Raw genomic sequence first — 17,021 nt, forward strand, 5'->3', positions numbered from 1 at the left:
ATACACAAAACTGAACAGAGTTTCATCAAAAACTGCATTTATAAAACATTTTTCTTCTCCAATGATTGATTTGTGGTGCATATATTACAACAAGGTATCAGCACTAGCAGGCTGCATGTTTGCAGTAGTATGACATTTACGAGGTGTCTTGAATGCATCTTGAAGCTTCTCTAAGCTCAGAATCAGAGGAGCCATTTTTGACCCCCTCACCACCCAAAAATAATTAATCTGGAGCCACAAAACCTATCTGACCCATAAAATGAAGATAGGATCATGTATTTATGATGTAGATTAAGAACTACAAAAAAAGTATTGACTTTTCATAGCTGTTTTTACCCGTTAATAAAGGAAAATACAGAAAAACACAGTGTTGGCACATGTAGACCTACTTTGAAATACAATTTGTGTCCTTACATTATTTGTGGAAAATGAATGACCCACTTTGAAATAAATAAAACAATGTGTTTGTGTCCAAATGACCATTTGCCAAATATATTATATTAAAGATTAAAGACAAAAAAATATATATTCTGAAGCTACGAGGAGCCACCTCAGAGGCGCTGAAGAGCCGTGTGGCCGTAGAGCCGCAGGTTGCAGACCCCTGTATTAGATCAACATGCAGTGAAGCCCACAGAAGTGATCAAATTTGCCAGGCTCATTGAATGCATCTTGTATCTGACAAATATTGTTTGTCATATAATCCACATAATGGTGAATTTATTACATGTATATATATATATATACTTGTCCATAAATACATAAATACGTGGGTGAAAAGGAGTGATACTGAACATTAAATGAGTTCAGGAGGTGGTGTCTTTTTCCAGCCTTTCTAAAATAATGTGTAGGGAAATGGATTAGTGGGAATGTCAGGCTGGCAAACTCCGAGCGGAAAACTAACTAACCATGTGTTAGTTCCAAAAAACCAAGTAGCATCGGGTTATGTGTGAAAATAAACCCCAGCTAATGATCATAAAACAACAGCAGCCAACACGACTTTAGATAAAGTGTTGTGACATTTACCAAACTGGCCTCATTCTAAACTGGAACTGAAGAAACTGCACTAGATTAAGTGTTTTATTGTCATAATAATACTATACTAATGCTTTCTTTTTTTTGGTGTGGTATATTTAGCTTTAATGTCACAGGCATTTGGCATTAAACTATAAATAAATGAACAAGACACATTAGTCAACAGTGTTCTAAATAGGGTCCTTTCCACTTCCTCCGACTGAAAACGAGCAAATGCGCCTTTATTACTGTAAAGTGCATTATGCAAGGACGGCAATCTTAACAGACATAGCAACAGTAACTAAGAGGGCAGTGGGCTCAGTGATCGCATTACGAGGCCGTTAGATGAAGATAATCAAGATGAAGCATAAAGACAGACCTATACACTGCTGCTGCGCGAGGATTTCTCACCAGTGATCTCGAGTCACGCCGAATGACTTTAACATATACATCCGCAAGCTCCATAGCACGGGGCATTAAATTTTAACGTCTACATAAACGCATTGTGCAACGATTCGTCCCATTCAGAATGAAGTGTTTCACAAATTGAAAATGTGCAAGTGAACGGTTAATTTATTACATAAACTCTCAGTCTGGACACGGACTCATTCTCATATGGATGCTGAAATATAAAAACAAAACTCTTTGGCATAAATAAAACCATAAAAGGGGCTTCAAAGAAGATTCACCTGAATTATACCGAGAAGACAACGGGCATATCATTACGTATTCTCCAGGTTATTACTGCGTCTTCCCCTCGGTACGAAGGAGACTCCGAGTCGGTGGCTTGTAATTGTAGTTCTTGTTCTTGATGTTGTTTATGGTTAATTAATGAGCTCGCGGATCAAAGGGAGAATCCCCGATCCCACTGGAAGTTTTGACCCACATCGCTTCACTATCCTCCAGAAGCGCTCCCCTCATACGTGCCAGCACAAGACGGCAGAACATACAAAAAAACGCCGTCAAAATAAGTGCATGCATGTTTATCTGGACGTCTAACATACGTAGAGTTTGTTTACTGGATGTGAGGTGGAGTTACTTTTGCTGAACTCATGTTGTTTTAAATGAGCTATATTCATAAATATGACCATCTATAGCATTAGTTTGTCCGGTGATGCTATCTGCTCACTGTTCTGGTCTAAATCATCTGGTGCCATTCTATTCAAAGTGTGCCCATGCTACAGTGATCCTATTATATAATATATTAAATGCAAATGTGCCAATGCACATTAGCCATAATATGCTTTTTTTTTTTTTAAAGCCTATGAAATGGGTCACGCCTCAGTGAGTGCAATGAAAGCGCATCTCGAAATTCATTAAGAGTTCCATTCAAAAACTCCTGCTAATCTGCTCCATCGGGATTCTGGAGGTTTGCTTTCGTTTGATTGACAGCCCAGTCGCAGATTATAACTCAAGATGATTTGCTCACAGGAGTACGCGATATGATCAAACCATCTTTAATTTCAAACTCTCACATAATCTGTTGACAATTATGGTATTAGTAGTATTTTTGCTTGTGTTATTGTGTTGCTGATATATTCTTTTGCTATATATTCTATATAGAACTATTTATGCTATATTCTAACAAACCAAAACAGAAATGTGCAAACATTTCAGTTTTCTCTGTTGAAGCTACAGGGAGCCACTGTGAAGCCCACAGAAGTGATCAAATTTACCAGGCTCATTGAATGCACCTCGTATATGTTTATATGTACTGCAGAACAGAAGAGGAACCTGGTGGATAATCTGCTGGGTTTGCTGAACCAGGACAGTTTAACTGTAACAGAAAATGTTGTGTGTGTGTAGACGGTCAAGAAACAAAGCAAACCAACACACGTTTTCATGTAAAATATGCCTCTACAAATGATGCAAACTTAATTTGAAAGAAAAATTGGACAGTATGAAAGAAAGAAAATCTGTTTTACAAGTAAATACATCTATAATATATTTACTATACCGGCAAAACTAAATATTCAAGCAGTAAAAGTGATTTTACTTCACAGTCTTCCCCACCGGGAATTGCAGCAAATAGTATCACAAGTACATAACCGAGTATGGAGCGTAATAAAAGGTGGTTGTGTATGAAGTTTTATATAATTTACTTACATCAGTCGAGCTAAAAAAAAAAAATCCCCTTGTAGCCAGCTTTAATATAATTCCACTCTCTCTCTCTACACTGGAGTTTTTGGCTTTGGTTTGAGGTGTTCTTGAACGCCTCAGGTGCTTGAAAATCTGAAGTTAGCCTCTTTTATTTATGTATTGCTCTCTTTTGTTTTATAGCAGATTAAATGTGTTATTAAGACAACCAATCACGTGCAGGTGAGAGTGAATGAGGTGTCGAGAGGCGTTTGTGCACCTGACCCCAGCAGCAGCAGCATCAGCAGCAGCAGCAGCCTGTGAGCTCCGATAAGAGGACGCGTTACATCACCACCTGCCCACCCCTTTTCCTTATCACTCCAGCCTCGCCGATCAATGTCATGCATCTTTTTGCCGTTTCTCACAAATCTCAGCGGACGTGTTAACCGCGTTATGTAATTTGTTTTTTTATTGCTCACACACACACAATGAAAAGCGCCGCGCAATAAAGATGGAAATTAAAATGCTTATGCGCCTATTCCCCCGAGTTGCGGCGGGTTTCTCTTTCTCCCCACCTTGATTGTTATCTCTCTTTTCTCTCTCTTCATCTATCGTTGTCTTTCTTTCGCTCATTTCATCACTTTATTGCAATTCCTTTCATTCCTGACAGGCGCCGGGTCCGCTGGGATTACGCTGCAGCGAAACCTCCCTCTTTAAAAACCCCGGCTTAGATCAACCGCACACGCAAGATCCGTGTGAGAAAACACTCATCGGCGTACGCACATGAACACACCTCGAAAAAAACATGTAGCCACTGTCACGGCTTTGAAGTGAAGGAGAGAATAAAAAGGAAGAAGGAGCAGGTGAGAAGGCGGTGGAAGAACATCCTGGAATCATCAAAGTGTAAAAATAAAAGCTTCCTCCACAAGTCAGAGCCTTGTATCAGTTCATGTTCTTAGTCAGTTTGGTTAAATAACAGGTCGAAGCTTTAAGGTCAATTTCAGGAGGGTTTGTTGGCAGAAACTAGCCAATTCCACAAAATAAAAACTAAACTAAAAAGTAAATAAGAACAAAAGCCAATGAAAATTTCAAAAGTGTAATAACCTTAGTTAATACACTATTTTAACTCGGGATGGGGCCGATCTGATCCAGTATCGGTATCGGTTTCCAATACGGACGTAATTCACGGATCCAATCCGTCTGTGCTTTAATGTTAGTCTGCTGAAATGTCTCCACAAGTGATTCCCTGACTGCTCTGCTCGCTGGCTGCAAAAAACGGAAAGGAATAATGATGCACGATCCGTTCAGGAAATCCACTATACCACTACAAATCCATTATTGACCAGAAGTTAAGAAAATCAGCTCTGCAACCTCCGGCAGCCGACATATAATCCCAGCTTTTTATGGTTTAAAAAATAAAAAAAGTCCAGACGTCCTAAAGTAATTCCTAAAGATGAGAAAAGGAAGTACAGAAAGAAGAGAAGATTCCTACGAGAGAGTATCTGCATCTTTTTCACTCCCTCATCCCTGTGGGTCTCTGTGGTGCTGAACAGAGCCAGCGCCACATTCACATTTTTACAATATTTCTACAAAAAAAACTTCTTACAAATCGACAACAGAAGCAGAAAATAAACCTTATTTCAGGCTTATTTTTAACAAAGCCTTGACGGTCTGGACGACCTGGGACCACAAGTCCCCACTTGTGTCCTCCAGGACCTTGCGTTAAAGCCCAGTCGAGACTGACAGTCAGGCAAATGAACAGATAAATAAGTAAACACCATTAAAAATGCATCGCACATGCATAAATAAGAGCAAACATAGTTTGGCCAAACAGACAGGGAATTATTCCTTATTAAAGAAATATATAACTGTGATTTAATTATTGATGTCGGGGCCCTCACACACATTAGAATACACAGATGTTGCCTCTTCTTTTCTTTTCTCCTCTGTTCTCATTGGTCAGTCGAACAGGAAATCCGATCACAACTCCTCATCATCGCTCACACAACTAGAAGCGATACGCCTGATGTCTGACGATTAGAAAACCCCCACGATGCACTGCAATCAATGTATCTGAGAAGACTCTGCTTTACAGGGAGGGGAATAAGAGAACTGGAGCCGTTACAATGAACTGAAATCAATGCAACACGAAGAGAGAGAGATGCTTTATTTAGATAAAGAAGCTTGGCGAGAACTTAGCAGCGGGAGGAAAACTTCATCTTATCATTCTCTCTTTAACTTTTGCTTGTTAACAAATGTTCCAGCCAACACCGATAAATCATTACCAAATATAAATTAAATTACTGCCAAACAGTACGACAATTTGGTCCTACAAGTTTTTTTTTATATTGTGTGGCAGCTAGAAGAGAATTGGACATAAAGCTTGTGATTTGCTTTGTTTCTCTTGGGGAAATATTTGAGATTTGCTCACTGGCAGGTGATAAAGTAGAATAAAGTGAAAATTATATATTATAACTTTTTATCAGTGGAAGAAGCAGGAGCTATCAGGCTTCATTTGCTAAGCTTTGCATAAAGACGAGTAGAAGCAAGGGGGAAGATGTTCTCCAGCCACTGTGTTAGGTTCACTAATGGCAGCATTAGAATGGGAAAGGCTGGTGATTACAGTCACTTTTTTACTTTGGATTGTTGCAGCTAGTTGGGCTGGTCTGAGCACTTCAGAAACTGTTGAGCTACTGGGATTTTCCATGCACAACCATCTCTATACTCTCCAGAGCAATACGATAATCGATACGTAAAGGGCAAGTATCGATATTTTATTAATTTAACAAGTTAAGGTACGGTAATCAGTCGTAGGTGTCGTTACTTCATGTCGCCTTATGGCGGCGCTGCTCAAATAAATGAGAGAAACTTGGGTGGAAGTTACCTGGCCGAAGAAAAGGGAGTTAACAGCGGGATAATGGAGAAAGCAACGTTAAGCGATGCTCCATCCACGTTCAAAACATAGACTTTACGCACTTCTATGTTGTGATTAAATAGAGAAATCCTGAACTTTTCACATTAACGGCAAATCAGTGATGTATCGCTACATGATTGTCTTGCAATATATATTGATTATCACAGAATCGTTGTATCGTGACATTTTTGGTATCGCATATCGTGAGATAACCTGTGACCCTCAAGCCAGAGGTCATGGAAGAATGGCCAGACTGGATTAAGATTAAGACAGAAAAAGCGTAGAGTAACTTTCCAGGAGGTTTACAGAAGACCAGGTTTGTATTCGCTAAAACCAGCTAGCAGCTAACGACATGTTCTACTGAAGAAGAACGGCACAGGAAAACGTTTATTTGGCGTTATAAATCGACTAACTTTCCCGTACACTTCCTTTCAAACTTTCCTTTCCTTTTCAGTGGATTTGCCCCCTGGTGGCTATTCAATATATCCTCACTTCCTTGTTGGCGTTCTATAAAAAAAAAAAACACCCACCTTCCATGCGCCTATAAAGCTCCTTGACTTCTAATTAAACGGTCTCCTCGCTCCAGTTTTGTATTTAACTTCCAGAAATGAAAGACAACAGCGTATCAACGATATACTACTGGGTTGTTACCCACCGGAGACAAAGCCTCGACAAGCATCGTAAACACATACAGACGGCACACTTACCTCGATGAGTTTGCGTTCGTAGCTGGCGGCGAGCTCCTCCGCGTCACCCATGAACTTATTCTGCGGGACGGGGGTCTGCTCCTCGCTGGACCGCAACACTGAGAGAGCAAAGAGAAGAGCAACGATTATAAAGAGAGGGTTTCTATCATTGTGTCATTGAGTTACAAAAACGGCAACCGTTTCGGGAAAGAGAAAATCTATATTATAGACACGAAAGAGCCATAAATCCCCATTTTATTCCAGACGTGTCACACGCTGTAGTAAATATGAGTCATACACCTCCCAAAAATAACATAGACGTGTGCCTGTGTGCGCAGAAATATAAAATTGCCGTACGTGGCACGGTCACATTTGTCTTTCTTTCTGCTCTGTCAGAATGATAAACTCTGCTCTCGCTGCTGTGACTTCCTGCGCACAGACTAAAGTTTTATTGTTTCCTTTGGTCGACCGTAGCTCACTAACCCAGCTAAAGTCATCACGACGGAGCCTCCGGCGCCACTTTCTGAGCCCGTGAACATCAACTAATCGTGTTCCCTCCCCCTACACACACAAACAAAAACACACAGCGGGTCTCAGAAGCTGAAGTCTAAATCTTTTTTTTCGTAGAAGGCCGAGTGGAGGATGGATTTGTTTTGTGGCCCCGCCACACAGCGAAACGCCTCGACAAGATAGAGATGGAGGGAGGGAGATTACGGAGTACCAAACGTACAGAGATATACATTCAGCAAAAGTCCAGAGCTCAGATAAACTTGGTGGTTTTTGGTGGTTTATCTTCAGGCAGACGCTTTAGACAATATACAGCGGTAAAGCTGCGATTGACATAAAGGGAGAAGCAAGTGTCTGCGTGTTTGAGACGGAAGTGAGTCAACCGGAAAAAAGCTCGCAGTGATGGAGCGGCCGAGGTGGTTTAAGGCCTCGCTCGACTTCATAACACCTGTTGAGTGGCGGCTGGACAGTGCTGGACCACAACACAGCAAGAAAAACATCAGATATTGAACTGAGCATCAATTCTTAGATAAAGGAAGGAAGAAGCAAACCCAGAGAAGCACTCTCTCAACCTCTAAGGAACTTTTAATCCATGTTTTTTTGAAAATAAGGTGTAAAGATGGAACCTAACAACAAAGTTAGGTCATGCTATAACCTACAATTACTGTCACTGTAGGAAAGTTGCTCACACACACACACACACACACAAGTGTATGTACTGTATGTGTACGTGCACTTAAACATGCATGCGCAGCTGCTGGGGGTGGGGGAGTTGAGGACGCTCAGTTAGTTTTTTTTTATTGCAGACCAGCTGTTTGCTCGATCTCCTGGAGTTGGGAACATCTGTGCAGCCCCCCCAACCAAGCCCCAACATGTCCACACACACACACACACACCCACACACGCGTCTGCTTCATTATCAAACGCCAATCAATGTGACAGGAAAGACAAATTCAACCTTTTAGAGCGTTTGCGATGATTGCGAGAGCAAACCGCCAGTAATCGCCCCCCCCCGCGTGGCGCGTTAGTTTGATATCTATAAGCTCCCGTCTCTGTCGACCGGATAAAAGATGATGCTACATATGACTTTAGAGCGGTTTAAAACATCCAACTCTTATAAAACTTTTTATTCCTTCCCAAAACTGTGAATCCACTGGATTGTCTCCAGTGTGTAGGAGAGAGACATCTCCAGAGATCTGTGCCAGTTAAGTGGGGAGAGTCCCCCGAGATCTCACACACACACACACACACACACACACACACACACACACACACACACACACACACACACACACACACACACACACACACACACACACACACACACACACACACACACACACACACACACACACACACACACACACACACACACACGCACTTACAGCATTCTTAGTGAGTGAGGACACTCATCGGTCAGTAGTGATATCGGTCCGATACTGATCAAAATCCCTGGATCGGATATCAGACAGATATAAAACAAAAATATAGTCCAATGCACAGTTGGAGAATTAGATCTTTAAGATCTTTAAAAAAAAAACAGCTTCATGATCTAAAATGACTGTATCGGACAAATATCGGTCGCGGAAGATATCGGTATTGGAAACAAAAAAGTGGTATCTAGCCCCTAGCCCCGTTCCCAAACTTTAACCATTGTAACTAAATGACGAAAAGTTAAACCCAGTCCTAATTGCAGATTAGCAAAAATTATACTCGGTATCGGTAAGATACTGGTTGAAATCACTCAGTATCGAAAAAAAAAGTGAAATCCGATACAATACAAAAGTCCTACATATCACGTGCCTCACCATGCACTATGACTGTAAAGGTATAAATAGATTAAAATGCATGAGGACCAGCCAAAATGTCCTCACAGAGACAAAACACCCTCACAAACATAGGTTTGGAAATTTGCCCTCACAGTGGATGACACACACACACGTAGAACAATCGCCTGGACGAGTGATAACCACGTCCTGGCAATTGTGGCCAAAAGCAGGACAGAAGTTGACACGTTTGACTAATGCTGCTGTGTCCATTAGCAGGGAGGAGACGTGGCACCGCGTTGGCGACCCCGAGCACACAGCAGGACGCCGAGCAAACAAATGTCCGTCCCCGACGCAGCCGAGCGCCGAGCGAGCCCTGCTAAATAAAAGATGTGCTGGGCTCCTCGCCACAATAGGACTAATGTGCAATCAAGTGAAGCACTCCTCCTCGCAATGCCTTAAGAGCACAAACCCCCGGCTCTCTGTAGAGACTGTGAAATTGGGGCTTCTGTGAGCCTTGTCTTCCATATCTTATCTTCTTATGAAATCTCTCCATCCCTCCCAGCTCCGGCTTCCTGTCCTTTGTTCTTTCTTGTTTCTTTTTAGTGCCCCTAACTTTCTTCAATCAACAAAAAAAGTGTATTTTTTTTGTTGTTTTTGTTGCCTTTCGGTATGACGTATTGATTAAGGTTCCTTTTCCTCTTATCTTTGTTGCATCGTTTCTTCCAAACTTCTGTTCAATTTTATGCAACCTTCATTCATCCTTCCTCTTCATCCTTGGCTTTACCTTTGCAATCTTCCTCATTCATCCTCCTCCTTGTTGTCCATCTGTAATATCTCCTCGTGAAATCATTCACTGCAAATCAATTTCACTTGCCACATCACGCGCTGTGGGGAAAACATGCATATTGTTAGCCTAATAGCATAATTGCCTATGTCATTCTTTGGGGTAATTGTGATATCTGCTTAACTTTACCAATGTGCTTGCTAAAAAATTTGTTTTTCCAAATTTCCTGAAAACAATCAAATATGACTTAGGCTACTGTGCTATTAGGCTAACGATATGAAGAGACACAAACACATGTGTTTTTCGTTATATAACTACGACCAAACAAATGCTGCACTTTCACTGCCGTACACACATTAGTCCATATATGTTTATATGGATACAGTATATATATATATATGTATCACCTTACCTCCCTCTTGTCCTTTCTTTCCCCTATTTCTGTGCCCCATATTTCCTTTCGCCGCAACCTGTCTAGGCAGATGGCCGCACATCTTTGAGTCTGGTTCAGCCACAGGAAGAGTTTTCCTCTCCACTGATGCCAAGTGCTTGCTCATATCTGTTTGAGCTTGGATGGGAAAGTTCAAACTCTAACCTCAAAAACCTGTTTTTTGTAACCTGTTATTTTTTATTTTTTTGCTTTGTTCCTGGAAGTCTCCAGAAATGGTCCAATCACTACAGAAAAAAAACGACCAACTATCATCAGTCACGACCAAACCACAGCTATCACAGCAGCCCGCAATACCACAAAAGGTGTGAAGTGGCTGAAAGCCTTTTTTCCTCTACCCCAGAATATCTTCTTTCTTTTTCAGACCACACTCAAGGTCAAATAACACCCAAAAACTATGAAAAAGAAACATAAATCTATCATACATTTGCAGATAGTGAGTAAAATGAATGAAGAAACATCCATAGTAACACCCATTGAGTCGTGAGACATCGTCTGGTGACAGTAAGGTTTTTTTTACACCAATAATGACACTTTGATGATGAGGATTAGGATTGACTCGCCATTAGCTAGAGATTTCATATACAACTGCTGTATGATCACATCCTGTTGGATCTTTAAGCAATTTTAGCATTTTTACTCAGGTGTTTCAATCAGGCTTTGGGCTCTGAGCCGTCCACATCTCCAGTGAAGGACCATCTTCAATCGATCGCTTCAGCATATCAAGACATTTTGGAGAAACGCTATACTTCCAAGTTTGTTGAAAGCACAACAAAGACATGGTTTGACGAGTTTGGTGTGGAAGAAACTTTTAATTTTAACTCCATCGAGCAGCTTTGGGATGAGCTGGAACAGAGATTGTGAGCCAGATCTTCTCGTCCAACATCGGTGTCTGATCTCGTCAACGATCTTGAGGAAAGAGGTACTGTATATGTATTTAAATATGTCATTACAGGAAGAAAAACAAGTATCAAGAGAGAATGAGAAAACGACTTTGTTCTGTCCCTCTGACTACACCTCCAAAAGCTGTTACAGTAATGACCCAATTTAGCTGACAGGATCAATATTGTACGTACGGAGCTCTTACGGAGACTCAGACAATTAAATCTGATCATGTTATCACAAGAGCCTGCAATCAAATCGCGGCGATTCTGATCAAATCAGCGGGCTCTTTGTTCAGACAGGCTGAAGTGAGACCGTCGCTGACCTGAACGAGAGGCAACCCGGCGTGTGTGTGTGCATCCAACACCTGTTCTTATTATGACAGTTTTTTATTACACGGTTCAGCGTAGAAGGAGGAGGTTAGACGACGACACGCGCCGAAACAAAACCTGAAAATGCGATGACACGGATGGGCGTACAAGTTTAGAACATATGCTTTGAGCATATGTTTCTTCTAAGCACCGTCCAAACCGGCTTTCGCACTCGTGAAATGCTGCTGCTGCCAACAAAATATGCCCCATGTTGACCCATTCTGCGATTTTACCCTCAGTACAGTATGTTCTTTGCTTGCAATTACTCGTATTATCTCCAAGTCTCTCCATTTGCTCAGTTCTCCTGCACTTTTTTTTTTGCCGTGACCCAATTTCCCTGAGGGGGGGGGGGGGGGGGGTATTAAACTTTTATTTATCATCTGCTGTAATCAGCAGTGTTCAGCCTTTGTATAGCCTTCACAAATCTAAGCAAGCGGCTCGCACACAATACTGTGCAATAAAACTGAAAAAGGACATCACTCATAGTGGGAGGTGATCAATATATGTTAGGAATCAGGGCTTAACGATACGAATAACAGTCAGTATTTATAATTATCAGAATATATAGTATTTATTTAGCTTTGTTGCATTTAAAGCCAGAGAGCCATATTCTTGTGTTGCACTGAGAACATTAATTATATCTATCTATCTATCGATCATGCCTACGTAGTTCCATCTCAGAGGAAACAAAACAAACTCATAAACTCACACTGTCTCGCCGCACGATATGATTGTACCGCCGTGATAAAGAAGACTCGGGAGGAGAGAAGCGCTGCGGGTGGTGCCGTAATTTAATTTGGGTTTTTATATAAATCTGCACCTTGAGCACAGCATGTCCGGCCCAATTTCCACAAACAGTACAGCAGTACTTCAGGAGAGTGGCTGTCGCTCCCTTACCCCGACTCGGGAGGGAAAGTGAAGCGCGCCCTGATTAAAAGTCACATTATCGGTGCACATTAAGGAGATTGAGTTTGCTCTAAATCTCTGACCCGACAGTGCTCTGCTTGTTTTGTTGCTTGTACCAAAAACAACTACGTCTCAATTTCCTGTCGCTGTACTTTATAGGTGTGTCAGCGGAGTAGAGGAGAGAACTTTGTGTGCGTTTGTGTATCTTTTTGTAAACCAAAGAGAGTTTTGAGAATCGTAGACGACATGTTCATTACCGCAATTCCGTAACTGTTTATGCCATCGGAAAAATTCCAATGGTTTCTAAAAGTTGGGAAGTTGCACATTAAAACCCAAATGTGGTTATTACGGCAAATTTCACTCGTGCTGGAGCAGGGAGCCGGCGAATGCAAATAGTTTCCATTTTTTGGACATTGAGACAAAGACTCAAACAAATGATAATTTCCTCAATTTCAAAATTCATTACATTTATTCCTTAAAATATTAGCAAATATTTTCAATGGATCCTTGTTCATGGTGATGCTGACTATTAATATAGAAAATTTCAAGTCATTTCAAGATACTATTTTTATTTTTTTTAAGTCAAACCACTGTCAAAGTGCATCAGGGCAAATGGATAATTTCCTCAATTTCAAAAAATCATTAAAATCATTCCTTAGGAGGTTTGCAAATGTTTTCAATATGGATCCTTGTTTAGGGTGATGCTGACTATTATTATAGAACATTTCAAGTCATTTCAAGATAGTTTTTGTTTTTTGAAAAAAGTCTATTCTAACTATTTTAACATGCAGTAAACTGTAAACAACTGCCAGATATTCAAAGTTATTCTGGGAAAATAGGTTAAAGCACTTACTTACCAGACATTTTCTGGCCATTTATGGTTAAAATAAGCAAAACAAAACTCCAGTCGGCCATTTTGAGGCTTAGGTGTTTAAGGGTAAAAAGGACTTTTTGAGGTTTAAGACCTGGTTTTAGTAATTATGTTTGAGGTTAGAGTAAGTCTCCAGGAAATGACTGTAAGTCAGTGTCAAGTCATGGAAACCAGTGTGTGTGTGTATGTGTTCTTGTATGGGTATCTTTGTGAGGGTTAGAGTTAGAAAACCTATATACCTAAGGAAGTGAGGACATTTTGGCTGGTCCTCAAATTCTGACACCTGGCATTTCTAGGGTCAAGATCTGGTTTTGGGGTTAGAATAATGCCTACCACAGGGTTAGGGTAAAGGTTAGGGTAAGGCACTGAGTTGTGATGGTTAAGGTTATGGTAAGGGGCTAGGGAATGCATTATGTCAATGAATGTCCTCACTATGAATGCAATACGAACATGCGAGAGAGGGAGAGAGAGCAGGTAAAAGAAAACCCAATTATTCCTTCGATCAAAGTTATTATAAAATTATTAGAGGAATAAAAAAAAAAACATTCTGACCCCAAAAATGTCTCAGCTGCAGCATGACAGCTCAATCTGCTGCGACCTATTAAGGGAGTTATCAAGCATTCACAGGGCGCTCGCACACTCTCGCGACACTCATGCGTGACAAAGTTCGCCCGTTTACAGAAACCAATCGCATGCAAACTGTGAGCCAGTTTGCTTGGGAACAATACTCACGTACACCGTGTTGAGCCAATTACTGACAAAGTGGCTTACAAACGCACACAATACGCAGCCATTTGAGATCACTTATGCAAAGCCGCTCGCGCTACACACACAGCGTGCAGGAATCCATACTTGGTTGTGCATGAAATATTGTAAAAAAAAAAATGGCTGCATAAACACACGCCCGACACGGCAAAACCACTGCAGTGTAATTCAGATCATTTGTTATTCATATTGAAGGGGAACAGAGGGTGAAGAACCTTGTCGTGCGAATTGAAATATTAAACCACAAATGGAATTTTAAAAAAAAGGTATTGGATTTTTTTTGAAGTTTATTGGCAGAATTTGAATATGCCAACCACAACTATGTTTGTATAAGTGTATAATCACTTTAAGGAAATCATCCGATGCTTCAGAGTAAAAGCCTTTCATACAGTATGTACTTTAACCCTTCTGTTACCAAGACGGTCGTTACCATAACTCCTGAATCTTTTGTGATATAAGAAAATTCAAACACTATGGACTGGCAATCTGTCCAGGGTGTGACCTCCGCCTTTTGCCCTATGTCAGCTGAAATTGGCTCAGCACCCTCCACGGTAGAAGATGGATGGATACCAGAAGAGCCTCGGGATTTCGGGCGGAACGACCGTCCAATCACAGACGGGATTCGCTAGCGAGTCACGCGTTTATGACGTCAGCTTCTCCTAAACGGTTGAATAACTGCCAGATATCGAAAGTTAAAGTTATCTTAGAAAAAATTGCAGCAGTACAAACACTCGCCGAACATTTTTTGGACAATTCTACAGCCTTAAAATCAAAATAAAATCCAGACGGCCCGATTATCATGACGGTCATAAGAGGGTTAAGGAAGGGCTTTGCTTTGATGAGGCCGCCGCCGTCAAGTTTCAAAATCAGCCCAGATGGACGCGTGTTTTTTAAGTCAGCAAAGAAGCAAAGAAAAGATTAAAAAGTGGAGAATCGATCCATGTCTCTTCATATCAGACATTAACAGAAAATCATAAACAACTAACTTTCTTTTTTTTTTTTTTTTTTAAGAGTACAGGCCAGGAGGCATGTAAATTACTTAAGCCTCCAGGATATGGATTTTTGATTAGTTCTTTCGTAGGATAATTAAACTTAACATAAATGTAAGAGGATGGACTTGGATCAAAAAGAAGTTCCGCAATACAGTAGAGCTGAAATTACTTGATCAATCAAAGTTTGAAGTTTTTTTCACGATTAAAACAAGATTTCTGATTTCTCAGCTTCTTAAATGTGAATATTTTCTTCGTTCCTTGGCTCCACATAACAAAGACACAATAACAAGTGAATCATTTTGGTTTGTTTGACAAAGAGTGATCATCATTCCTGACATCTCATGGACCAAAACGATTACTCGATTATGATAATAATCATTAGTTGCAGTCGGTTCAAAGGTCTGTACTCTTTGCCACAAAGGTTAATCCACGTCAAGACCACTTTTAGTGAATTCACTGTGCATAAAAAAATGATCAAAACGACAAGCTTGTACTGCGACGCCTTGGCTGTGAGGTATAAAGGTCGATTTCCCCGATAATAAGATGTGTTCTGCTGCAGTCGCTGAAAACATCAGCAGTCAGCATCAGCAGCAGCAGCAGCGCTGCATCTCAGAGCAGGCGACACCTCCACACTTCTTCCAACAGCGCAGTGGAGTAGCTTTGTTAATTGACTGCCATTTAAAAAAGTCAATCTCGTTGCTTTTTCTTGTTGTTGTCGCGTTAATAGCCTCGGCGCCGTTAAAGGGCACCTGCGCGCTGCGAATATCCAATTCAATCACACAGACCATTTGTTTGGAGCCACCCACTGACCGACCGCCATTTAGCGCTGATGGCTAATGAGAAAAGGTGAAAGAGGTCAATTTTTTTGGGCCGTTTTCAAGATTACTTACACTCTGTGTCGTAAAAACCTCTGAACCACAATCAGAGGAAGTCATTTTTCGGAACTGGAGAAAGAATTTAGGATACAATTTACAGAAAAAAAGTGATGCTAAGGTATCATTAGAGGGGCATTAAAAGTCTGGTTGCATCGGAAAGGAAAGAATAACTGATGAAAAAAGAGAGCAGTTTCCTCCCTCATGAATCAAAGGTTAAAATATATGTAGGGATGGAAAAGTAGTGCAGAGTTTAAACTCAGGTCAGACTCAAAGCACTCACTTTGTACTTCTACTACTACAAATAAAAAAAATACATGCCATAAATCACTAGAGTAGAGTAACAAGACAACCTCGAAAACATCTGGTCTTGACATTTACAGGTGTATAATGGCCAAGTTCCTTTTGTTGTGCAGCGAAAAGATGAAGCCATGGTAACGAAATGAGCGCGTCTAGCCATTTCCGTCTGCACGGATCGCTGCCCAAACATACGTACGGTGAGTCAACTTCAACACCGAGGCCGGGGGCCTGACAGAAAATACACGGATAGAAAGTTCTCGTGGGAGCAAAAGTAATGAATAAAATGAGAAAGTGATTTGGATCTAAGAGATGTAATATACTGCTCAGTAATACTAAGTGTGTTTGGGTTACTTAATACCACTTATTCTTTGTGGTTTTGAAAAATTGTTTCAAAAAAATGTCTTCATTCACAGCAAAAGCTCAAAAAGGACTCTTCTTTCGACTCCTGTACTACAGGGGTGTCAAACGTATTTTAGAAAGGGGTTTTAAAGGGTTCTCTGGATCAAAATGGTTCTTACTGGAACCATTAGTGTTACCAAGAACCCTTGAAAAACTCTGTCTTCGGGAAAGGGTTTTTCAGAAGCAAATAGCTTCCTTGTAGAAGAACCCTTTTGGAACCCTTATTCCTAAGAGTGTATGACCTGTTTTTTGTTTTGTTTTGTTTTTAAATAGCATTTCAGGGCTCTCAAAATGCTGTTTCCATGTAGATAAAATGCCAATACAATATAAATCTCCTTCTGGTTTCCTCCTGGAGCCAATCAGGAAGTAAGAATATACTGAACAGCCACCAGGGGGTAACTGAACTTGATAAAGCTACCGACAATGCCAGCCCACTCACACGTTTCTCTGATTTTCACGTTTTTAGTC

The 17,021-nt window shown here is 40.8% G+C and overlaps 1 protein-coding gene across 1 annotated transcript in view; it reads right to left on the reverse strand.

The window, feature by feature from the left end:
- snx29 (sorting nexin 29) overlaps nt 1-17,021 on the reverse strand; it is a 127,064-nt gene that overhangs the window by 54,654 nt on the left and 55,389 nt on the right. The window contains exon 15 of the mRNA XM_083904118.1: nt 6,709-6,806. Coding sequence (XP_083760244.1) covers nt 6,709-6,806 — 98 coding nt within the window. The remainder of the gene's footprint in view (nt 1-6,708; nt 6,807-17,021) is intronic.

Source organism: Microchirus variegatus (genome assembly GCF_963457635.1).
Source record: "Microchirus variegatus genome assembly, chromosome: 17".
Lineage (NCBI taxonomy): Eukaryota > Metazoa > Chordata > Actinopteri > Pleuronectiformes > Soleidae > Microchirus > Microchirus variegatus.